Source organism: Cercospora kikuchii (assembly GCF_019650295.1).
Source record: "Cercospora kikuchii DNA, contig_00001, whole genome shotgun sequence".
Lineage (NCBI taxonomy): Eukaryota > Fungi > Ascomycota > Dothideomycetes > Mycosphaerellales > Mycosphaerellaceae > Cercospora > Cercospora kikuchii.
In genome coordinates this window covers 1,962,449-1,985,651 of record NW_025408582.1, presented here as the reverse complement: position 1 = coordinate 1,985,651, position 23,203 = coordinate 1,962,449, and the positions used below count along the sequence as shown (strand labels likewise).

At 51.7% G+C, this 23,203-nt stretch overlaps 12 protein-coding genes across 12 annotated transcripts; 5 read left to right on the top strand and 7 right to left on the bottom strand.

The window, feature by feature from the left end:
• Positions 1-92: 92 nt before the first annotated feature.
• CKM354_000071300 (uncharacterized protein) lies at positions 93-1,430 on the bottom strand (the record flags this gene model as incomplete). Its single annotated transcript, XM_044795811.1, has 2 exons — positions 93-648; positions 697-1,430. The coding sequence occupies 2 exons, from the start codon at positions 1,428-1,430 to the stop codon at positions 93-95; spliced, it is 1,290 nt and encodes a 429-aa protein (XP_044651746.1).
• A 342-nt stretch (positions 1,431-1,772) lies between these two features.
• CKM354_000071200 (mitochondrial 37S ribosomal protein NAM9) lies at positions 1,773-3,149 on the top strand (the record flags this gene model as incomplete). The annotated part of the gene is made up of 2 exons (XM_044795810.1): positions 1,773-1,811; positions 1,863-3,149. 2 exons carry the CDS (start codon positions 1,773-1,775, stop codon positions 3,147-3,149), a joined length of 1,326 nt encoding a protein of 441 aa, XP_044651745.1.
• A 540-nt stretch (positions 3,150-3,689) lies between these two features.
• On the bottom strand, positions 3,690-5,442 carry CKM354_000071100 (uncharacterized protein; the record flags this gene model as incomplete). Its single annotated transcript, XM_044795809.1, has 3 exons — positions 3,690-4,379; positions 4,459-5,007; positions 5,062-5,442. 3 exons carry the CDS (start codon positions 5,440-5,442, stop codon positions 3,690-3,692), a joined length of 1,620 nt encoding a protein of 539 aa, XP_044651744.1.
• A 2,096-nt stretch (positions 5,443-7,538) lies between these two features.
• Positions 7,539-9,359, bottom strand: CKM354_000071000 (uncharacterized protein; the record flags this gene model as incomplete). Its single annotated transcript, XM_044795808.1, has 4 exons — positions 7,539-7,976; positions 8,030-8,786; positions 8,845-9,195; positions 9,244-9,359. The coding sequence occupies 4 exons, from the start codon at positions 9,357-9,359 to the stop codon at positions 7,539-7,541; spliced, it is 1,662 nt and encodes a 553-aa protein (XP_044651743.1).
• Positions 9,360-9,552: 193 nt separating this feature from the next.
• Positions 9,553-11,974, top strand: CKM354_000070900 (uncharacterized protein; the record flags this gene model as incomplete). The annotated part of the gene is made up of 6 exons (XM_044795807.1): positions 9,553-9,559; positions 9,652-9,668; positions 9,722-9,754; positions 9,799-9,985; positions 10,040-11,228; positions 11,284-11,974. The coding sequence occupies 6 exons, from the start codon at positions 9,553-9,555 to the stop codon at positions 11,972-11,974; spliced, it is 2,124 nt and encodes a 707-aa protein (XP_044651742.1).
• Positions 11,975-12,298: 324 nt separating this feature from the next.
• On the bottom strand, positions 12,299-12,738 carry CKM354_000070800 (uncharacterized protein; the record flags this gene model as incomplete). Its single annotated transcript, XM_044795806.1, has 3 exons — positions 12,299-12,403; positions 12,459-12,552; positions 12,617-12,738. The coding sequence occupies 3 exons, from the start codon at positions 12,736-12,738 to the stop codon at positions 12,299-12,301; spliced, it is 321 nt and encodes a 106-aa protein (XP_044651741.1).
• Positions 12,739-13,915: 1,177 nt separating this feature from the next.
• On the bottom strand, positions 13,916-15,560 carry CKM354_000070700 (uncharacterized protein; the record flags this gene model as incomplete). Its single annotated transcript, XM_044795805.1, has 3 exons — positions 13,916-14,267; positions 14,322-14,734; positions 14,787-15,560. The coding sequence occupies 3 exons, from the start codon at positions 15,558-15,560 to the stop codon at positions 13,916-13,918; spliced, it is 1,539 nt and encodes a 512-aa protein (XP_044651740.1).
• A 1,421-nt stretch (positions 15,561-16,981) lies between these two features.
• Positions 16,982-17,626, bottom strand: CKM354_000070600 (endopeptidase catalytic subunit; the record flags this gene model as incomplete). Its single annotated transcript, XM_044795804.1, has 1 exon — positions 16,982-17,626. The coding sequence occupies one exon, from the start codon at positions 17,624-17,626 to the stop codon at positions 16,982-16,984; it is 645 nt and encodes a 214-aa protein (XP_044651739.1).
• Positions 17,627-18,120: 494 nt separating this feature from the next.
• CKM354_000070500 (uncharacterized protein) lies at positions 18,121-18,990 on the top strand (the record flags this gene model as incomplete). Its single annotated transcript, XM_044795803.1, has 1 exon — positions 18,121-18,990. The coding sequence occupies one exon, from the start codon at positions 18,121-18,123 to the stop codon at positions 18,988-18,990; it is 870 nt and encodes a 289-aa protein (XP_044651738.1).
• A 156-nt stretch (positions 18,991-19,146) lies between these two features.
• CKM354_000070400 (uncharacterized protein) lies at positions 19,147-20,559 on the top strand (the record flags this gene model as incomplete). Its single annotated transcript, XM_044795802.1, has 2 exons — positions 19,147-19,328; positions 19,380-20,559. The coding sequence occupies 2 exons, from the start codon at positions 19,147-19,149 to the stop codon at positions 20,557-20,559; spliced, it is 1,362 nt and encodes a 453-aa protein (XP_044651737.1).
• A 225-nt stretch (positions 20,560-20,784) lies between these two features.
• CKM354_000070300 (uncharacterized protein) lies at positions 20,785-21,490 on the bottom strand (the record flags this gene model as incomplete). The annotated part of the gene is made up of 2 exons (XM_044795801.1): positions 20,785-21,079; positions 21,174-21,490. The coding sequence occupies 2 exons, from the start codon at positions 21,488-21,490 to the stop codon at positions 20,785-20,787; spliced, it is 612 nt and encodes a 203-aa protein (XP_044651736.1).
• A 546-nt stretch (positions 21,491-22,036) lies between these two features.
• On the top strand, positions 22,037-23,190 carry CKM354_000070200 (uncharacterized protein; the record flags this gene model as incomplete). The annotated part of the gene is made up of 2 exons (XM_044795800.1): positions 22,037-22,775; positions 22,826-23,190. 2 exons carry the CDS (start codon positions 22,037-22,039, stop codon positions 23,188-23,190), a joined length of 1,104 nt encoding a protein of 367 aa, XP_044651735.1.
• Positions 23,191-23,203: the final 13 nt, after the last annotated feature.

Sequence of the window (23,203 nt, the reverse complement as noted above, 5' to 3'; positions counted from 1 at the left end):
TTCTTCTCGTTGTGCTCCTGGTCGTCTTCGTCGCGCGCCTTGCGCTTCTTGTCGACGTGGTCTGCAGTCAAGGTCGTACCGTCTTCGGCTTCCTAAGCCTCCGTCTTCACAGCCTCCTTGGCTTCAGCTCCAGTCTGCGCATTCTCGTCCGATTTCTTCTCCGACTTGACCTCTTCCTTCTCGACAGAGCGGCTGCGGCTGCGAGATGCAGAGCGGCTGGCGCTGCGATCGCGTCCGCCACGACGATCGTTCCGACCACGTCCACGGCCGCGGCCACGACCGTCCTTCTGAAACTTGTCGCGTCGCTCGCGCCAGTTGTCGCGATCTTCGACGTCTTCGTCTGCGTCGTCGTCGTTGTAGCGCTTTCTCTTCGACCCATTGTAGCCTCCACGGCCACCACGGAAGCCGGAGCGAGTAGGGGAGCGTGGCTTGACGGTGCCGTTGTTGATGGCTTCTGTCTTCTCCTCGATGTAGGCTTGCTTGCTCTTGTAGATCAAGTCCTTGTCGTTGAACTTGGGCTTCTCTTCCATATCGAGAAATTGCTTGGCAGCCTCCTCGTCCTCGAACTCGACAAAGACAGAGCCCTTGAACGTCCCGTCCTGCTTGCGGCGCAAGCGGACGCTACGCACTCCATAGGGCTGGAAGAATCTAATACAGTTAGCATGAACTTGGCTCCTTACTGTGCGACCGACTCACTCCTCGATCTCGAAACCAGTCTTCTCTTGTTCCTCACCAAAGCCTTTAGCGTAAATGCTGCGGCGAACGTTCACGGTCTGGAGCAACTCCCCATTGGCCACAGGGTCCTGAGTGAACTTGCTGTCAAGCGGCTCCTTGCGATACACCTCATCCTTGTCATTGACCTCGAGGAAATTGCTGCCCTTGACAGCCTCCACCACAGCACTGAATGGCTGGAAGTGGCGCATGCGCTTGAAGGTGTGAAGGGTCTTCAGTGGGAACGGTTTGTTCTCATGACCACCAGTCTGCTCCAGCAAGAACTTATCGATGGGAAGGTTGGAATCCGAGAAGTAGAACTCGACCTGGCGACGGATCTCAGCAGCATCGCTGCTCTCTTCCTCGCGCTCGTACCGGGTACGAACGTTGCGCTCGCGATTGTAGCCGCCGCCACCTCGACCGCGCCCGCCTCGGCCGCCTCTGCCCCCGCGACCGCCACGTCCACGACCGCGGTCCTTTTGCCAGCGATCACGGTTGTCGCGTCCATTTCTGCCATCACGCTTGTCGCCGTCGTCGCGAGATCCCCGACGTCTGTCTGGGTGACGGTGATCGTCATCATCTGTATCCTTCTTCTCCGCGGCCTTGTCGTCGCTGCCATTGGTCTGTTCTGTGGTGCCGTTGGTAGCCTCAGCTGGCTTTGATTCTTGCGCCTTCTGCTCTGGCGCAGCGGCCTGCGGTTCGGCTGCGGTCTCAGCCATTGTCGAAGTTGTCGCAGAGCTGTCAATGGATGAGATAGGAGCCTTGAAAAATATAGAACTGCGATGAGTCAGAACTTGAAGTATCAGTCACCGCGCGCTATGTAGTTTGGCAGATTGTGACTGGCAAGTGAGGCTTCGGTGAGTGAATCGAGAAGAAGCTCTTATGCGGGTCGAAAATTACACGAGCTTTGCGATGTGGGGAAAGTTTAAAGTTATCTTATCGCACCAAGCGAGCTCTTGCTGCCTGACGAGATTCAGGCCTCACTTCCGCGCTCCCGCAACTTTGGCGTGCAGCAGGAGTGAGCATTGGTTGTGAAGTGACCATCCGATGCATCGCCCAAGATGCCGCGCACGAAGAAGATACACCAGCTGAAGATACCGGTATGATTGCACTTGCCTACACGTTACTATTATTGTCTAACTCTAGGTTAGCGAGTGCGGCAGGACTGGTCGAAATGGAATCTCTACAATTTATCGCGCGTGACGACTCCGCCTGCAGCGAACAAGACGTTCTTTCAGCAAAAATGGGCGGCAAAGGCGATGGCACGTTCATACCACAATCCGTTCGTTCGGGAAGGGACATGGACACGAATGTTCGATAGACGATTACCGGCCGTCGTACCCATGGATCACCGATATTTGGCTGCGAACGATGGTTCGGAGATGGCGAGTGGGCGAGGAATGGGTAAGGAGAAGGACCCGAGGACAATAGACGAACAAGATCGGCCTCAAAAGACACCATACATGCACATGACATTCTGGCCTCTAGAGAGACGACTGGACACAGCGATACATCGCGCGCTATTTGCGTCCAGTGTGAGCCAGGCGCGACAATTTGTGGTGCATGGGTTCGTTAAGGTCAATGGCAAGAAAATGATTTACCCTGGCTACCAGCTCAATCCCGGCGACATGTTCAGCGTGGACCCAGAGATGGTCATGTTCGCCACTGGTGCCAGGAAGTTCAAATCTAGCAGCCCCAGGTCGACACAAGAGGTGAGGAGGAGGCGTGAAGCTGGCGTCGCAGAATCCGAGACCAGGGCAGCCAAGAAGGAGGTTGGACGAAGTGAACAGGACGAGATCTTGGAGTCAAAGGCGGAGGCTACTGAGACCGAGACGGACGACGATGCTACAGCCACGAACTACAGCACGGAGCTGAAGCGACTCATGCGTCGTGCAAAGACAATACTGGACGAGTCGAAGATGAAGTTGTCCGCCAAGCGACAACAGGAGCTGCGAGCTTTCACAAAAGAGCTGAAGACGACATTTTCGAAGATCAAGAGTATGGAAGATCCAACAGCTGAACAAACTGTGGAAGACTTCGAGACTGCGCTTGCAGAGATTTTGACCAAAGTCCCGCAAGATGCAACGCCTGAGAGCGAGCAGCCGGCCGCTGAGACAACAAGCTCGAATCCACAGGCTCAACTTGGAAAGGAGGATGCCTATCGTGCAAGAAAAGATGCCGAACTATTACATGCTGCATTGGAAAGAGCGCGAGCGAATCCGATTGATGCGAGTAAACCATACGCTACACCTTGGGAACCCCGAGAATTCATGAGCGCATTTGCCTTCATCCCTCGGTATCTGGAGGTGAACCAAAACATTTGCTCGGCTGTATACCTACGGCATCCAGTTGCGAGACCTGGCTTGGCCGAGGTACCTACTCCTTTCTCTGCAGAAACTATGGCGCTTGGTTTCAATTGGTACCTCAGGAGGCGATAATCGTTCGCAGTGGCAGCACGACGTTGGAGGCGCAACGGTCGGGGCTGCAAAACGCAATGGCCTGTACTATACGCACCTACAGAACTTCATGTACCAATCGAGACTCCTTGTCTCATCTTTTTGCCCCGTGTCGGTGCTCGATTTGTACACAGTCTCGATCGAACAGAGAGTGATGAATTCTTCAGCGTCCCATGTCCAGATCTCTCGTTAAAAGGAAAATACGCGCGGGTGCTAAATGCGAAACGAGCTGCCAGAATCTAGTAAAGGCCGTTGCAAATATGGTCTCGATGACTTTGAGAAATGCAATGCGGTCTTGCTAAGACAGAATCTCACTGGTATCACGACATTCGAGGTGCTCGGAGCATACCTTCAACGTATGGTACTTCACGTTCATCACGTGGCGCTGTTCAGACCTAGTCATGCGTCCACAGAAAGCGATTCTCCAGGCTGCGTAACGTGTGTCGTTGCTTGTGGGCCTAGAGTATACAATGGGAAAGTCCGACCAATGCACTTGAAACAGGGCTGTCGATTATAATTATTCTAAAAACTCCTCTTCACCTTGGTCCACAAAGAATTCGTCTTGTCAGTGCCAAACCCCGTCTGCTTCACGTCCAGATCCAGCCTCCTCCCCTGGTCCAAGTCAATCTCGTACGATCGCCAAAATCGTGTCTTGTTGATGAACTTGAAAACAAGCCAGATGATGGGAAACAACGGCAACAGAATATAAGCATCGACAAACGTCCCCGCATCGAATGGAGATAATGTCGTCCAGCCTTGGACCAAAGCCAGAAACACATTCGCGCCGACGCCGAAGTATGCGTTCCATGGATACCAGAGAGATTTATATGGCAACTCTTCAATCGATCGGCCTTGAGTCTTCCAGGCTGTGCGGAAACGGATGTGGATGAAGCTGATCGATGCCCAGACGAGGAAAGTCGAGACGCCGCTCAGGTTGACGATGTAGGAGTATGCTTTGCTCGCGCCGGTACTGACATTCATCATACTGATCGATCCCACGGCGTTGGTAAGAAGGATGGCGTAGATTGGTACGCCGCGTTTCGTTGTGTAGCCAAAAAAGCGCGGAGCTTGTCCTGACTGGGCCATATACAGCACTGTTCGTGATCCGATGTAGATGGAGGAGTTACATGCAGAAAGACAGGTAATGAGGATGAAAGCATTGATGAGATGGACACCACCTTGCCACCCTGCAATTTGAATGGCAATCGTCATCTGCGGGTCAGAGTATCAGCGATATTCACTATCTCACATGTGGTGGTTGAAAAGGGCTTCCACCTATGACTTTACTCACCGGGGACTGTAGGGAACGACTGCCTCCCTCGACGAGCTGGGTTGCGTCTGCGGGACAGGTGAGGCCGAAGAAGAAAGCCGAGCCCATGTAGACGAAGATGATACGCCAGAAGACTTGTCGAATTGCTTGCGGGACTGCTACGCTTGGATTGCGAGTTTCGGTCGCGGCGAGAGCAACACTTTCCACACCAGCGTAGAATGTGGAGCAGAAAACGAAGACGGCCGCCACGCCGCGGAATCCATTGTCGTTCCAAGGACCTGGATCACGCCAGTAGCGAAACCCAAGGGGCTCGTCTTGTCCGATCAAGCCGCCAGATGCGTAAATAATGGCAAAGATGAAGTATGCGGTCAGACCAACCAGTTTCATCAACGCAAGCCAGAACTCGGCTTCGCCAAAAGCTTCGATGCCGAGAAGTTGAAATCCGAGGAAGACCGTCCAGAAGATGAGAAAATAGCCCCATAATGGAACGGAATCACTCCAAAAGACCATGATGCTGGAAATCACATTGTATTCGTTCGCCAGAACTGCCGCCCAGATGATGAAGTAGTTCTGCCATTATTATCAGCCCTGAACCGCACAATCAAGGCGCAAAGAATTCCCTACCCATCCTACAGCAACACTGAACCCCTTATCCACGAATCGGTCAGCTAGCGACACGAATGAACCTCCGCCGGGGTACAGAGTGGTGATCTCTCCGAGGCTTTGCATGATGCTAAAAGCGATAATTCCAATCACGCCGAATCCGATCAGCAGAGACGCAGGACCTCCGGTCTGCAGTGCGCGGCCGCTTCCAACGAGCAAGCCGGGTCCAATGATGCCAGCAAGTGCCATCATGCTCAAGTGTCGATTCTTCAGGCCACGCTTTACGCCGCTGTCGGGGTCCATGTCATTTCGCGGTTGAACTTGTCCTTCGCCATCGGGCGACTCTGCGTAGGCTCCATCGTATGCCTTCGTTGCCATGGCAGGTTCCTTGCTAGTGAACATGCTGTGTTCGATTCCTGGTAGGTGAAGTTGTTGCCAGTATATGTGGAGACAGTGGCAAACGATGAATGGACGATAAGAAATGGATCCGATTATTCTCGCCTATGCATGTCGACTTGACCGCAGAGCGTGAAAGTAATAACGGACAAGGGTAGACTTACTCTCTTTCAAGAAGGCTAACGCACACGTGAAGTACTTGCATGATTGGCAGATCTACTGCAAACTTCGAATCGCGCAATTCCTAGCTTCGATGTTGGAAGAAGCGGGCGTTCGGTTATTGTCTTGGCTGGTGCGCCCATGTGATGACTAAGGCGTATATGCGTGGAGTGCTGATCCTAGTTCTACGCTTCGTGGCGTTGAGTGAAGTTCGAGTGATAAATGGCGATTGGTACCACTGTGAGGGACGTCCTATGTCGTTCTTGCAATGCAGGTTGTGGTGTGGGTGATTTTCGATATTTTTCGATGGCCTGTGAATTTCGATGCCAGCAGATCTCAAGAGCATGAGTGATGATTCTCAATCGTGAGTAGAGCCGGAGAGAGCACAATGATCTGAATGATGCCTTACTGGTGGTGAGTTGGACCATGGTGCCGGCCTAGCGCAGGAAATTTCTTTCGTCTGCATTGCTCCACCTAGGCTATGTTGAAGAGTTCCATATGAGCGACTCAGAGATGAAAGGCCTTTCTCCGAAGCCGGAAAAGATGTCCAAGCGTAGCAAAATGCAAAGGGCATCGTTGTCTCTTCTGTGAGAGGGTTGTATTCACCTAGCAATATGGATCCGCTGCGAGCGTTCAGAACGGCTTGCATGGTCCTCGACATAGCAAAAAGGGAGCCTACGATCAGATCATGCCTGTACGTGTTCAATTGGCAAAAGCAATCAATCGTATGTTGATGAGAGTGGCTAGGAACTGTTAGTTTTAAGACCCAAGTTTGTGGATGGTTGTTGCAACTCACGATTCGAACCCACGCCCTTTCGGACTAGCGGATTGAAACCAATTGAATGGTTTCCTTAAGCTAGCGCCTTCTTGAAGGTTGTTAGCGAGTGGTTGTGAATGAGGAGATTATTGGTGAATACTCACAGACCGCTCGGCCATCTCACCGTGTGATTGGATAGTGTCCAGCGGATTCAATTTCAATTATGTATCTAACTCTTGGCGCCAGCTACATTAGGGACAAGGCAAGACTCGTAATTGAATTGTCCGGAGCATCTTTGGTTGCTAGTGGCTTGTGATCGACCTTAGGTGTCCGCATGCTGCTTTCGAAGAGGCTGGACATGACATTAAACACTCCAACAATTTTTGGAGAGCCTTTGACTGTCCCAACCGAAAAGAACAGATCAGATTGGCCCATCTTTGCCAAGCAGTACCACGGTCGGAAAAGCCTGAAGATTCAATTTAGTGTGACCGTCACGAGGTATGATCGGGACTGCACAATTGAGCGTTTTCTCCTCATCAGTGCTGCTATAGTCTACTTTCAATGAGATCAGCATCTTGCGAAACACAGTTTTCTTGCTGCACAGTATTGTTTGATCGAAAGAACTGCGTGCATGATCGATTCACCAAATTCGACCGCGAGACGAAGTTGAGTTTTAGCGCCTTGGCATGCGGTCTCGCATTCCGCTCCAACATCTTCACATCCTCACATCTACACATCTACACATCTCTGCTCGTAACTTCCGATGCACAGTCAACATGCTTCCGACAATCTCAGCGCTACGGCTATAGTTTCCTGAGGCTTACGAGCCGATTTTTGATCATCTGAAATTCTCTTGGCTTTTCTGCTCGGCGGGCGCATTGCCGAACCTTCGAGTGGTTTCATGCTGTGTGGAGCACTGCAACAGACCGCTAGAAGACGTTCTGAGTGCTGCTCCAAGCGCCTGAATGATTCGACGGGAAGGTAGACTACCGCAATATGGGCAATGCTGCATCGAATGCGTGAAGAGTTGGGAAACGAAACCAGATGTCTTCCGAACAACAGCTCATGTCTCGATCTACTCTAATTTCAGCATCTATCTCTATAAGAAAAGCAGGTCCTCGCCGCATTGAAGAACCTGCAAAGTGCCGAAGGTTGTACAAAGCGCTTCCTCACTCGTCCCACAACACTACCAGCTGGCTCGGAACTTTGATTGACTGCGCAGCTTTGGACCGAAGTGGTATATCGCCACCATCCCAAAGATACCACAGATCATCAGTCCTGCAAGTAGACTACAACCCCCACCAATACCCATTGCTGTAAACATCGGCCGTGCAAACAGAATCGCCGCAAAAGCGAATGAGCTTCTTGTAAAATCCGACGCCGCGTACAAGCTCGCTGTGAAACGTGGTTGGTAGGCTGCCAGGTAGCTCAATAAAGATTGGAATACCGTGAAAACACCTGCTGGATAGAGTGCAATCCCGACCATAGAGACTATCCAATGCACGCTAGGGTCTGAGCTCCAGCCAAAAAGTAAGAGTCCGACGGGAGGCAGGAACGAGGCAACGATAGCTGGTATCAAAACGTGCTCAGGTTTTACTTCCTGCCCGGCCTCCAAACGAGGTTTCTGGATTACTGGTCAGTTTCACATCGTTTGACGGTTGGGTGAAAACCACTCACTCGATCCAGGATGAGGAAAGCCAAATATCCAGAAACCGAGAAGACAGTACCAACTGCTAGCGGCAAGAAGGCAAGTCCCAGTCCGAGAAGCGGGAAATCATACATGCCCTGGTAGACGATCGGAAATGACTCGAAGAAGGAATAATAGACGCCATAGATGAGACAGAGATAGATGTTGATGAACAGCACAGCAGGGTCCATCAGCGTAATCCTCGATGGCACAAGCAGTGAGTCGACCACTATTGTCCTCACCGTCATGCCACGCTGAGCGATTTCAGATCTGGATCGGATGTTGTCGTTGCCAGTCGCTCTACGAAGTCTTTCTGCGCGATAGTACAAGATCGTGTCGGGACTCGTTTCGGGCAACAGAAGCATCATGGCCAGAACTGGGCCGGAAGCAATGAGTGTCTCCCAGATCGAGAACCGCCAACCAAGATGCGTGACCGCAGCGGCAGAAATGATGGACCCAACGGGCGGTGCAACAAAGCACGCTGCTCCCCAAGTGCTCAGCGCAATTGGCGCGTGTATCTCGTCGAAGACATCAACGATGCTCGCACCTCCTGTGGCCAAGATGGGACTACCAAAGAAGCCCTGCCAGAATCGAAAGAACATAAAGGCGGGTGCGTTGCGGACCAATGCTGTGGGAATTGTGACCAGCGTGAAGGCGATGAAGGTGACGATGTAAGGTCGGTTGCGTCCGATGCTGGGGATCTCGCTCAGAGGGGAGAACAGTAGTGGCCCAATCCCATAGCCAAGTCTAGATCTTGCGCCTCAGCTCTCGTATGCTGCGGAAAACGCTGCGTATGAATACTTACGTGTAAAGTGCCAAACCCAGTGAGGTATACTCGTAACCAGTGCCAAATTCCTTAGCAAACATCTCATGGCTGGGCGACCAGATTGGCCCTGACATGTACACCACGAAGGCGCAGGCCAGAATGTTGGCTGTCACCCACGATTCCTTCGCTAACGACCAGTTCTTGGGATTTTCGGGGTCTTTGTTGCCATACCAGTCGCACAAATCGATTCCAATGGAGCCCTTCTCTCCCGGGTAGTCCTTTTCGTCTGATGACCGATCTGAGTCTGGGCTGCTGTAGGTGAATCCAGGGCACTCTTCTGGGTGAGGTAGCAATCGAGGAGCGATCAATCGCAACAGTTCTCCAGTAGGGCTATCGCGTATGATGTCTTTGAAAGTCATCGTGCTTGATCGGACTTACGTTAGAGAGATGCGAGAAACAAAACCTACAGGCCTTATGAGCAACATGTTGAAAAGATGGAACTTCCATATCTCCAAGCTTGCACGCTCAAATTTGTAAGCGAGACGGAGAATCATGTTGCAGAAGATAGAGCCCTAGTCACGAAAGGCGTTGAGAGCGCTTGTTGATGGTGGTGTTGTTAGAGTCGCCGAAGGAAAGCCTTCTGTCTTGGCAGACAATGCTGAATCAGCGACCCCAACTTTTGGAGTACCCCAACCTCCTCGCCTCCAAACTCACCACGACCTCGCACTTCCCACGCACCCACGCAACATGGCCTGTTCGTTACACACAGACAACAGACGAGATGCCATCAAGGTCGCACACATGCTCGTACTGCAAGAGGAGCTTCGCGAGACTTGAACATCTCAGGCGGCACATCACAACTCGTACAGCTCCACCACACCCCAACGCAGTCGACATGTCTGATCATGGCACGTAGACACGAATGAAAGATCTTTCCGTTGCCATTGCGGTAAGTCTTTCACAAGAAAAGACTTGCTCAAACGGCATGAACAGATCGGAAGACACCTAGACACTCCCCTCACGCCTAGTCCTGAGACGACTGAAAGTGCTACTCCTCAGGATGCCATCACGGCTCCATCGCCCGTGCCAGAATTTGGCGTGGGGCTGGAAACTGGCACAACTGGCACAGTTGGCTCAGCAGCAGAAATCAGCATGCACGACTCCAATTTCGACTCCGAGCGTACGTGCCGCTATGTGGCCTGCCAGCTTGTGTTGCCAGCTGACTTTCATATAGCCCTTTCGGTCGATCAGTTCGAACCTCTGCCAGACTTGGATGTCTTTGGCTCAGATGTCTTCAACGACTTCGACTCTTTTATCGCCACGATGGGGATGAACGGGCCGTTCGAGCTGGATCTCTTCACAGGTGGACCGAATCATGAACCAACCCCTGCTCCAAATGGTCGCACAGAAATGTTGATGCTACATAGACACCCAAACGCACCACAACAGCATGACTCGTATCAATGCCAGGATGTAGCAAGAGGTGCCAAGAGCATGGAGTTCGCCGATGCAGACGCGGATGAATTGAAAGAACTGCGACCCATGCCTTGTCCCTGGGGATTCTCGACGGCTCAAAGAGAGGAGCTGCAACGGATATCAAGAGTGTACAGAGACGGAGAGGAAGCTTACCAAGTCCCATCTCGCCTTGCACTCGGACGATATATTGCTGCGTACTTCGATGAGCTCCATAACCATTTTCCAATGATCCACGCCAGTACGTTCCGGCCTCAGACTATTTGTACCAGTGCGCCCGAGCTCGTCCTGGCTCTTGCTACATGTGGTGCAGCTTGCAAATATGAGACCAGGACAGCTCTACGGACATGGCATGTGGCCACGAGGATCACATTGGCAAAGTGGAGGCAAACCAGTGTGGCTACATCAGAAGAGAAGCTTCGAACTGCACAAGCGGCGTTGTTACTCACAGACTTCGCACTGTTGCACTACAACTGCAAAACTATGCAGAATTCACCCGAACTGAGGGAGATATTGCAAGACTTTGCTCGCGACCGCCGAGCGATCGAGCATAGTGAGCAGCACGACTGGCAGAGATGGATACTGGCTGAAGGGCAACGGCGCACTGTGTGCTGCATTTACGTTGTTCTTCATCTTTTCAGCACCGCCTTGGATGTACCCCCATCGTTGCTCGTGAGTGAGCTCAATGTAGAATTACCATCATCGACGGCAGAGTGGACAGCTGCGTCACAATCTGCGTGGCTACAAGCTAGAAAGAGCGGTACTTCTGTGACCCACGTACAAGAGGCTCTGGCAGCTCTCTTCTCAGCAACGACTCTTCAAGGTCTACATTCACCGCTATCGAACCTGGTGTTGATGGTTGCTGTATTGCAAAGAGTCTATCTTGGGCGGCAAATGCAGCTCGTGGGCGACCAAGGCCCCGTCAGAGATGGGGACGCGAGTGAGATACAGTAAGTTTGTGTCCGGGCCAGCTGCCCATTACTCTCAGCTTACGCCGTGCCACAGATCGGCTCTCCAGAGATGGACTTTGGCTTGGCAACAGGCCCGTGAGTCCATGCTCGATCCACGAAATCCTGACGGCTCAAATTCCTTCACCTCAACCTCGTATCTAGGTCTAGCCTACATTCGCCTCTGCACGAACTATGCATCGCGAAGACATCTTGCTTCATGGGATGTTGCAAAGATTGGAAGAAGCCTTTACGAGTCACCTCTACCTCAACGCTCATCATCACTTGCTCCGGCTTTACTACATGCCACGCAAGCGCTATACATCCCCGTCAAATTGGGCCTAGAGTGGATTACTCGAAGCAATTTCTTACATTGGGACCTATCGATCTTTCTGTGCTATCTCGAAGCTGCTGTTTTCACATCGAAATGGCTTTTGAGAGTTGCCGAGTCGTCGGGCCACTTTCCGCTGACAGATTGTGAACTCAATATACTCAAGACCTTGCACCGTATCTCGGACGAAATCGACGAGTCACTGGACCCGATAATTGATGGCGTGGAGATGCAGACCGTACGCGTCGCGTCGGATCTTGGTACTACGGCTCTAGCTCGCAGTCTAGCCGTCCGCATAGCAGACATCTGGGCTAGACTCTTTTCCCATCACAATAGTCCGTGGCCGATGGTGGACCTAATAGGGAGGAGTCTGGCAGAATATGCGCGGTTGGTACGTGAACATACGCAAATCAAGTAATCCGGTGGCTGCCGTTTAAGAGCATGAAAGCATGATAATGATGACCGGGCAAACTACAGCACAGCACTGTGCAATTATATGAAGCTGCTTCACGCGCCAACTACTTCATTGGATGCCTATCAGTCACGTATCAGGCCCTTGGCCAGAACAACAGACAACTTGATACTGCGTTTTGAATACTGGAAGAATCAATCGAAAGGTCTCTTATAAATGTGGTATGTTTCACAAGCTTCATCCTTGTATTGAGTTCATTGTATCAGATCTTAGCTATCTCTGCTCAACACTGCAGGCTGAGCTACCACCGATCTTGGATCGAGACCGAATCTAGCAGTTCAGGACCTCGCTTCCACATCCCATGACGACCTTGTTGAAGCGGTTGGAGCTGGCCACATTCTCATTAGAGCGCGAGCCGCAGAAAGAGCCCGTCTCCTGTGGGGCGAAACGTCAGCGTCTGTATCAGCAGCATGATAGCCAAATGACGTACCCTTCTGTTCATGCAAGTCTTCGCGCAACAGCCATCGCCAGGGGCGCTTGAGTAGCGGTAAGAGGCGGCAGTGAACCCGAGGTTGTAAGTGCCGCTGGGGGACAAGACATCAGTTTTGCAATTCTGTCAATGGTACACAGAGTTTCAGAAATTCTTACTGAGCGCCAGTGCGGGTAGTCCTTCCAGTGTATCCCGTGCTGGACCAAGCGGTAAAGGAGTGTTGGGCATTGACACCGGCGGCGAGAGCCATGGCGGCAGCGATGATGGAGGTGAATTGCATGTTGGCTGATTGAGGAAACTTGGCTGTTGGTGTTGGAAAGTCTTTGTCTTTTAGTTTCTTGAAATGTTGCTGATGTGTTGATAAAACAGGACATTCGACGCCCTTATATATCTTCTATTCACTCATCTGCCCTAGGATAGAGTCCCTGTGATCAGCATATTGTGGCTTCATCTCTTCCTTGCGAAGACCACCGGCTGCTTCATCATTCTTGGACAAGTCGGTATACCCGCATCGTTGCGTGAAGGGATGCGGGATTTTCTTGTGTCCTGGGTGTTACGGTGCCACCAGGAGCTGGAAGATCCTGACCTGATTCCGCCATGATTGACCAGAGAGGAGACGCCGCTCTCCTGGTCGTCTGACGCTCCAAGCCATGTTCCGTTCTCCTAAGAAGCGGTGAGGTTGAGTGAATGGTTCAGCTTACCCTTGGCAGGATACGTACCATGAAGGAAATTACCGTTCTCGTTCTTGGCCTGCCGGATTGAGGAAACGACGATGACCGGGAAAAGTATACGCGTTCTGGTATGAAGTCAAAGAGATTCATGGTATGCTTGGCTTGACGTGCAGGGTTCAGTATAACAAGGTTCACCGCCAGATCAGGAGCTTGGAAAGGACGAGTCTAATCTTCATTGGTATAAACCAGCAGCAGATCCAAGACTGTCCAATGGCATGTGGCGGTCTTAGTGGTCTCATGTGATGTGCTGAGCAAAGTGACTGATCAAAAGCTAATCCTGTCAGCGCACGATCTTCACGAGTATGCTTACATGCAGAGAGTATCAATGCCACTGGAAGTTTGAGACTAGTCGCCAGCGCGGTCTATGATTTGTTCGAGCAGATTTGAGGCTTCGGCAACCTCCGATTTTCCTCACTCGTCACGCTTGTGCTGCTTGCAGATCTCAGGTTAGCTACTTAGGTCTCTGCCCTCGCCAAGTCAGGGTCTGCTTTACTATACCGAAGCGGTACTGGATCCACGACTTGACTTTCGGATTAGGCAAGTGCTGAGAGACCCTGCCGGCTGCGAATATGGTACTGAATCCTACCCCAGAATTCCAGGCACGACGCACATCCGTTGCACATTCACTTGCGGAAGGTGTCGAATCAAGGGAATCGGCTTCGTATGTAATCATGCATCATTAGGTCGTTATTCTGCGTCTCGCTCTGCCGAAGGCTGTAAACATTATTAAATATGAACCTTGATGATTTGTGCAACGCTTGGTACGCCAGCAGAACTAATCGCAAACAGGTACCAGTAGCCTGGAAGCAGGACCCCTGCATCGCCTGGCAGCTGCAGCGTATATGAATTTCCCACTCGAGCGACTGGGATCAATGGCACTCGGCGCTGATCCGTGTTCACGACGTGTGTCACAGTGGAAAGTCTGACCAGAGAAAAGGTGGCATCGTCGGCGTTAGCGCCCAGCGTGGCGGCCAATGTGCCGCCGACTGGAACATCTTGGGTGCTCGTAGACTCAATCGTAGGTCGGGTACCTTCACCACCTGACAGATAGGGCGGTGTGAAGATCTTGCCGTCGAAGCTAGACATCGTCAGTGTCGATCACGATCAAATACTTTCTTCTCTCCAAACTTACTGGTTGATTCCATTGACACACACAACACCACAGAGACCACCGCCGCCACTGAAGACAGTGCCATCCTGGAGCAGCACGCCAATAGAGTGGTATGTGCGAGGAGTAACTTCATCTGCCAGCTCAGTCCACTCTTCAGTCGCAGGATCCCATATCTCAGGCACAGTGACGGCCGTTGCATCGGTGTAGACTTTGCCCCACGACATGCCACCGGTCGTAAGTACGTGCCCGGTGGGAAGAAGAATGCCATCACCGAAGATGCGTCCTCGGTTCAGACCCTTCAGCTGCTTGACCTGAGCGATGCCCGATGCTTCGTTGATTGTTGTGATGTGCGAATTGGTTATGGCCGCGGACTCCTCATAGCTGGGAGCACCACCGCCACTCAGGATCTTCCCTGCAACAGCATCATACATGACCTGTTCATATCAGCATCGGGCCCAACAGATTCGGAGCCAGAATTGTACTTACACTGAAGCCACACATAGCATCTACACCATCTCGCTCGCCAGCTGGAGCATGGCTGCCATCACCATTAGTATAGAACCAGTTCATCCTCTTGCTGGGCCCGGCGTGGAACACTGAACCATCTTTCCAAGTGTGCAGCCACGCATGATTGTCAGATCGATACAAGCCCGCCCAGTCGTCAGTGAGGATCGGATCAACTGGAATGCCCGGCAGCAGCTCCCAAGCGTTTGTCGAAGGATCCCAGATCTCAGAATGTTTGCCTCCATTGACGCCGTTCCACCAGCCAGCAGTCATCGAACTCCATGAGCCACCGATCAAGAACATTCTGCCGTCACTGAGAGTCGTCTGTGTCTGGTATCCGCGAGGAATCTTAAGCTCTGGGCCCGGCTTCCAGACATCTGGTGTTCTCCAGTCGTGGAAGCTCGAACGAGTTGCTGAAGAACCTCCGGTGACTAGAATGTCGCCCTGATGACCCATGGAGACACCACTACAGAACATATCGTGGTTCGTTTGTGATACGAGACGCTCGCTGACTGCTCCCGTCCTCCAGTTGTACTCCGCAGAAAAGGTCTGTCCGACGTTGCCATCGCCTGACCAATCTCTATCGCGACTTGACCAGACAATGAGGTTTCCTGTGTCAGGCGCGATGGCTCCGGAAACTGTCACTATTGGAAACGATATCGAAGGACCCCAGGACCCGGGTCCACCTTGCGCAGCAACAAGCTCGAATGCCGTTGCAAGGCAAGCGAGTGCCCCTCTGGAGCGAGTGAAAGGCATCTTGAGCCCGTAATTAGTTATTAGATTGACAAACGAAGGTCAGTTATCAAGCTGTGGAACCAGCAACAGCCTGTGCAGCGCTGCAAGCAATATCTTCTTTCTCCCAAAAAGCACACAACCGTGCTATATCAACATTGCAATCCTCTTCGCATGCTCACCTTCCCCGCCATACAAACTCCCAGCTATGACTGCATGATCTTGGAAATAAATCCTTCCCAGGCACCTTTTCCGTGGAGCTTTGCACTTGGTCTCCCATTGAAGTTGACATCTTGCCTAATCGGGACAAAAGGTGGCTGGAAAGGTGAGTCGCCAATGGTATACCAAGCGATTTAGCCTGCTCACGCGCCAACGTGAGGATTTCGACCACAGAAGCTAATGCCGCTGCGGATGTGCCGGGCCAATGGTATCGCTGCTATGTTTGAGCTGCGAGCTTGTATAGAGTGCCATGCCGACGTGATGTTGGAGATCTGACTTGGACGTGAAGGAAGCTGCGTAATGTTGTCGAAGCTAAAATTGTTTACTCTCGAGTGTCAAGACAATTGGCATTGGTTGTGAGTCGACTATGCGGAAGTCGGCATGTGTAGAGTTCAATGTTCATCAGGACCATGCTACAGATGGTGAAAGCCAACAACTGCTCAGGAATTGAAGTGGGGGTTCTCTCCAGAATCACCAAGCCACTGCCAAGCCCTTGCTATCGTATTGATGCCTTAGCAGGATCGAGAAAGCCGATCGTGCTGCGATAAAGCACAAATGTTTGGGCGTGTAGAAAGTCGGGCTTGAGCTACTGCTACACCTCAAGGCCAGATACCCGAGAGCCGAAGTTTGATACGAGATGCGAGTTGCGAAGCTCATCAATACCAAGCGTTGTCCTTAACGTGTCGTCCTGCAGAAGCTCTTAGACAATGGGCTATTCGATTGAATCGCAAGATATGCAATGCATGCGAACCACGCGGAGTACGTTCGTACTGCCACAAGTCTAGACAACAGACAGAAGGTCAGCGCAAGATTGCTATCATTGGTGCAGATAGAATGTAGAGGGGCCATGTAGCGCCGGAGGCCAAACCATTGCGCAAATCAGATCAGATATTAGCTTCACATCCACATGGTGTTGTGTCTTTCTCCTCTGATTATCATTCGATGGCTAGCATTTCGATGAATTACTTGGAGCCGGAAATGTGCTTCCTAGGCTGATCTTCTGTCCTCCAAGTTCCTCAGCGATTCTCGGGATTATCTGAGGGCGGCGCTGAGTTTGACACTTGCAGCAACATAGTCGCTGTTCGGATTGAGTTGGGTCGTTTTGGACGAGCACGCAAGTGCTCATACAGTACGCGAAGCGCGGGTATGAGTGCGAGCGCAGGGAATGTCGCCCATGATTGATGATCTCAATGATCTCTTTCCGATCACTTCTCCCACGTATAATTTCAGACAGGCTGCCACCAACTTTCAACCTCCTCCGCACTATCGTTCTTCTTCGGCTGCGGAGGTACAACCTTCGTCCTCCTCGTCGTCCAGTGCTCCCACGGCTTTCCGCCGAACTGCTGGAGTGGCCAGACCAGAAACCGCGCCTTGCCTAATATCAGACCTGTAGAGATCGGACCATACGCATTGCTGTCGTTTGATCTTCGCCAATTGTCTCCTTCCACCCATACATGTCCTTCCGGCACAGGAACTCTTCCTTTGTTCGTATAAAATATCCTGTCCCACTTCGTCGCGGCATCATTGACAGCTCCGTTTATGGCGTCTTCCGGTCTACGCCTCGGGTCCAAGAGGACTGTGTCTTCGCCCAATGCTATCACCCGCTTAACGCTCAGTTTCTCAGGCGCATGCGGCGCGTGGAAGAGGACTAGATCTCCGCGCTTCAGGTCTTGGGTTGGCGCGTATTTATCCCATAGGACGAAATCGCGTGAGCGATCGAGGCGGTATCGTGGTGAAAGCGTCGGCTGCATGGAAGCGCCGGTTACGGCGAGGACTTCGAAGAGGTTGTCGTTGATGAAGATGATGCTGCATACGGTTATCTGCGCCGGGAGAAGAATGTATCTGATTGCGCGTCTCCATGATGGGGCCATTTTGTGTGCTGAGATGTGGTGGATGGAACTTTTGAGGTGGCTTTCATCGGTTCTTGTTATCAAGATCTCTGGTCGACCATGTTTGGCTGCGACTCTCGATTCGGCGGTATATGATGTATAGGACGACAGGAACGAGCAGAAGCGGTGCAAGTTGAATGTTGTCCATGGTATTGGTGTGTTCGGAAGTCAAGTGTCGCGCAGAAGCGCGTGGGAGGTAGGTGAGGTGTATGTCAGCAATCGGCCAATGGCCTCAAGCTGCACATCTCCAGCGAGTCTCCATTACAACATCCTCAGCACTCGCATCTCGCGAGAGACGCATGCGAGGATCCATCGGAGCCATATTTTACTGTCTCACATGAAGACGGCTGGGTGACCAGATCCAAGACTGCGAGGCAATGATGACGACTACATTGCAGGCGAATAGCACAGCAAGAAGTTGCATGCATGCCTCAAACGGACTTGCTACAGCATGACAATATCTTGAGATTTAGGCGATGTCTTCCGCAGGCTTGAAGATTAGAGATATTTCACCCGCGATCACGACCTTCACAACACCCTTCAATCGCTTTGCACCTCTAGGCCGCTCCCTTCCGACCTTCGTAGCAGTCGGCAACCGCGCCAGTGCGATCCGACTCCAAGATGGACGCGTCCTCCTGCTGAACCCCATCAAGCTCGAGCCTACTATACAGCACAAGCTAGAAGAATTAGGCGGCGTACATTTGCTAGCATGCGATCTTGGTCACCACATGTACGTTGCAGATTATCTCAAGATATGGCCAAACGCGAAGACCATAGGTGTTCCGGGCCTCGCTGGCAAGAGGAAGGACGTGAACTGGGATTTCATATACTCGGACAAAAGTCAGAAAGTTGAAGACGTGCTAGGCTTCGCGGAAGATGTGGAGACAGTTCTCTTCGAAGGCTTCATCACGTATTGCATCGCTTGGTACCACAAGCCGACCAAGACATTATTCCAGTCAGATCTTCTCATGAACTTGCCATGTTACGAGCAATATGATACGAGTTCTGCTTCGAAAGGACCTGGATCGTGGGCCTTTGCTCAAGTGGCGCATGCGAGGTCGAACTGGTTCAGGCGATTGATTTGGTACATTGCTACCGTAGACTACTCGCTGATGAGGAGGGATGCGAAATTGGTCGCGGAGTGGGATATGGAGCGCATTGTTCCATGCCACGGTGATGTTCTGGATGAGCGAGGGACTGATGCGTGGAAGGAGGCCTACAAATGGTTCCTTCAGGGTGATTCACGGCCTGGTGTGTATCGATCGCTTGTGGACCGTTTGCGGTTCATGAAGCTGATACGATGGATTTTTCTGATGTCAAGAGCGGCCCTTTCGCGAGAAGCATAGGCAGTAGTGCTCATCTGCGGACTTAGAGCGAAAAGCGTCTCCTCTTCAACTTGGAGAGACGTCAATAGAGGCAGTCAAATCTAGTCAATATTTGACGACGATCTCACCCGTCCTTCAACCACGCATGTCCCCAGAACTCGACTCAAAACACAAACAATGTCTAATTCAATCGTCGTGCCTGTTCCATCAGAACCGCCGCGGAAGAAGATTTGCAAAGACTACTACTCACGAGATGTGGACTTCAACGAGCTCGCCAAGCACGACGACGACTTCGCAGCAATATCAAAAGCCGCCAAACGAGATGGCTGGATAGACTTTCACGACCCAAAGGTCGTTCAGTGAGGAGATCGTGTTCCTTTCAGGCGATTCTCGACTGACGATACATCTAGACAGCTCACGAAGAGTCTACTCAAGTACGACTTTGGCCTTTCCTTGACCCTCCCAGATGACCGACTTTGCCCACCAATCCCGGTCCGATGGAACTACGTCCGCTGGTTGCAAGACCTACTCGACACAACTTCATCTTCCTTCTCCGACATTTACGATCCTGAACGCGAAGTGCTAGGTCTGGATATTGGGGTCGGTGCATCATGCATCTACGGACTCTTGGCATGCGCAAGTCGATCAAACTGGCGAATGGCAGGCACAGATATCGATGCCCATTCTCTGGAGTACGCGAAACGAAATGTCGAAGCCAACGATTTGCAAGATCGAATTCGTCTCAAGAAGACGAAGGCAGAGGAGGATCTCATTCCGATTGACTCGATGGGTGTGGAAGAAATGGACTTCGTCATGACCAATCCTCCGTTTTATTCCTCAGAAAAGGATTTCTTGGCTTCGTATAATGATTCGGGTTGCAAAGGTACAGATGACAAGCCGCCTTCAGCGGTCTGCGTAGGAGCGCAGAATGAGATGATATGTGAAGCGGGAGATGTTGGTTTCGTTACTCGCATTCTGGAGCAGTCACTGGTACTACGGGAACGCGTGCAGTGGTACACCGCTATGCTCTCGCATATGCACTCCGTCCAACAAATCGTGGCGAAGCTGAAGGAGAAAGGTATTACGAATTTCGCAACCACTTCTTTACATCCCGGAAACAAGACGAAAAGATATGCCCTGGCGTGGAGCTTCAGAGATCGTCGACCTAGGAACGATGTTGCCAGACACGGAGAGTTGATCATGGATGTGTTGCCAGCCAGTACGGCGAAGACAATTCACCTTCCTCTTCACAGCACGCGGTCTCTGGGCAAGAAGCTAGACGAGACCTTGAGCGTATTGGAGGGGGTTAAATGGGAGTGGCGACCATTGCTGGACGCTGGGATTTTGCAGTGCAAGGAGAACGTGTGGAGTCGAGCAGCAAGGAGGCAGAAGATGTTTGCTGATCGAGCAAAAGCCGAAGGCGAAAGTGACGAAGATCAACAAAGCAGTAGTGATGAAGAGGACGATGTGGCCTTGGCGGTTAAGATCAGCTGCAAGAACGAAGAAGCAGAGGTACGATGGCTAAGAGGGAACGACCATGTCCTCTACGAGAGCTTTTGTGGTATGCTGTCGCGTGCTTTGAAGAAGTAGGAATGGAAGACGGTCTCCAGATGGGCTGCATAAATCGGTTATACTGTTCGGGCTTCGCTGCAAGACTCGTATAGGGAGCCGCTGACAGTATTGCTCAACGGGTAGTCATCAAGACTAATCGAGTGAGAGGCACTCAATGAGGTTAGTTTCATATTTCCGAGTTTTATTTCATCAGGTCACGCCTGTCTTATCTTGGCCTTCTACATCCTCTGGTGGAACTCATGCTCACCACTTCGCCTCCTTGGAAGCGAGGAATGTGTTGAGTATTGCCACAACCTTCTCCAATCCCTTGAGCCACTCATTGAGCTCCTTGTTCACTCGCTCTTGATCATCGCCCAACTTTGCATAGAAGTCCTTTCGGTATGGTGTCGCAGACATGGCGGCAGAGAAGATTGGCTTCACGAGGAAGGAGTGATGTTGCTTCAAAGTCTTGCCGTAGCCCTCACGGAATGAGGCAGCGAGCTCTTCGTTTGGTGTGTCGACGTTGCGGCGGAGTGATTGGGCGGTGAAGTCCAGACCTCTGTGATCACTGTCAGCACACCATGATTTGTAAAAGCAATACTTTGTCCCGTAAAGGCTTGGAGTACTGCCAGCATCATGGAATTGGCACCCACCTGTTGAGCCACACCAACCCTTCCGTAGCAGTGTGCTTCTTCGTCTTAAGCTCGTTTCGGACCAAGTCCTGCAGTGTCTCGCCCTCCACTGGTGCTGCCAACTGCCTGTCGCGGACCTTCTTGATGTTGCCTCCAATATCACTCTTTACTGGGCCGAAAGCTACACCGCCGAGCACATCAAAGAGTCCCGTGAGCGCCTCTGCGGCCTCGAGGAATTCTGTAGTGTTGATAGCATCGCCCTTGGAGGCATCGATGTTGACTTCGGTGAACGACTTCTTGCCGTCGAAGTAGGTGCCGCCGGGTGGATAAGCTGCCATGTTGTTACGAGGTGATGAAGAGGCTGTGGTCGTCGAAGGTCTCGCGAGGAATTGTCAGGTTGATTTTAGAAATTCAATGCGGTGAGAGATGAGGCAAGGACTCGTGTAGCTTAGCTCCTCAGAAGCGAACTAAAGCACATCGCACACACGTGTCGTCTCGAGTGCCCCTGCAGGATGGCACCATTGGAGCTGCCCGTCGTATCTTCCTCCACCCGCGCCATATTTCAGGGTCTGCCTCCTTCACCGATCATGCTGTCTGTGACACTCTGGAAACAATGTGCACGAGCACAAAATGCAAACAGTGCCGTCGAGCGCGACCGAGGACGTGTGCACCGCATGCCGATCTCGCACCTGGTGGGGCTGCTCTCATGGTCCCGCCGGTTAAGCGATCAGCCTGATCTTCACGCGCCCTCCATCGATGCCATTGCCTAGGTAAGCATTTCTTTTGTATACAAATGTCAGAGAGCCATAGGAAACGACATTGTAGCAGCAAGGTCTGAGTTCATCCATTCTGTTCTTCATCTTTCATCCGGCATCACGTCAAAAATGTCCAAGACGTACAATATTGCCTGCATTCCTGGCGATGGCATCGGAGTCGACATCACAGAAGCAGCAGTAGAAGTACTTAACAAGCTCGCATCGGCAGTGGGGACCTTCACTTTCAACTTCACAACCTTCGACTGGTCCTCAAAAGCCTACCTGGAACGAGGTTGGTATATGCCAGAAGATGGCATGCAACAATTGGCCAAGCACGATGCCATCTACTTCGGAGCAGTCGGATGGCCATCGGTTCCTGATCATATCTCACTTTGGAACCTGATCTTACCTATTCGCAAATGGAACAACCAATACGTAAATGTGAGACCTACCAGAATCCTTCCTGGAACAACTGCACCTTTGGCACAACTGCAGAAGAACCCGGCCGATCTAGACTGGATCATCATTCGCGAGAATTCAGAAGGAGAATACGCTGGCCAAGGAGGCACGACTCACGAAAATTCTGCACATACCATTGCTACAGAAGTGGCTATCTTCACAAGAGTGGGCATTGAGAGAATCATGCGATTCGCTTTCGAGACTGCCAAGTCGAGGCCCAGAAAGAAGCTCACTATGGTGACGAAAAGCAATGCTCAGAGACACGGCATGGTGCTGTGGGACAAGGTCTTCTATGAGGTTGCCAAAGAGTACGAAGGCGTTGTGGAGCATGACAAGATGCTCGTTGATGCGATGACAGTGAGGATGGTAAACAAGCCGGAGAGCATGGACGTCATCGTGGCTACTAACCGTAAGTCGGATCTCCGGAGGCAAGTGAGAAGCAAGCTGACACATCCTCAGTACACGCCGACATCCTCTCAGATCTTGCAGCAGCACTCGCTGGATCGATCGGAATCGCTCCATCTTCCAACCTCGACCCAACTAGACAGTTCCCGTCAATGTTCGAACCGATTCATGGCTCAGCACCTGATATTGCTGGTCAAGGTATTGCAAATCCTGTTGGTGCTTTCTGGTCTGCCGCAGAGATGGTACGATGGGTCGGACAGGGCTCGCTTGATGATGTTGCGGACAAGTTCATGACTGCGATAGAGAATGTCACTGGCAATCCTGAGACGCGGACAAGGGATATGGGTGGCAGTGCGAATACGAAGCAGGTTACTGAAGCGGTGATTAAGCAGATCGACGCCGTATTCGCGAAGCAGTGAAATAGGAAAACTA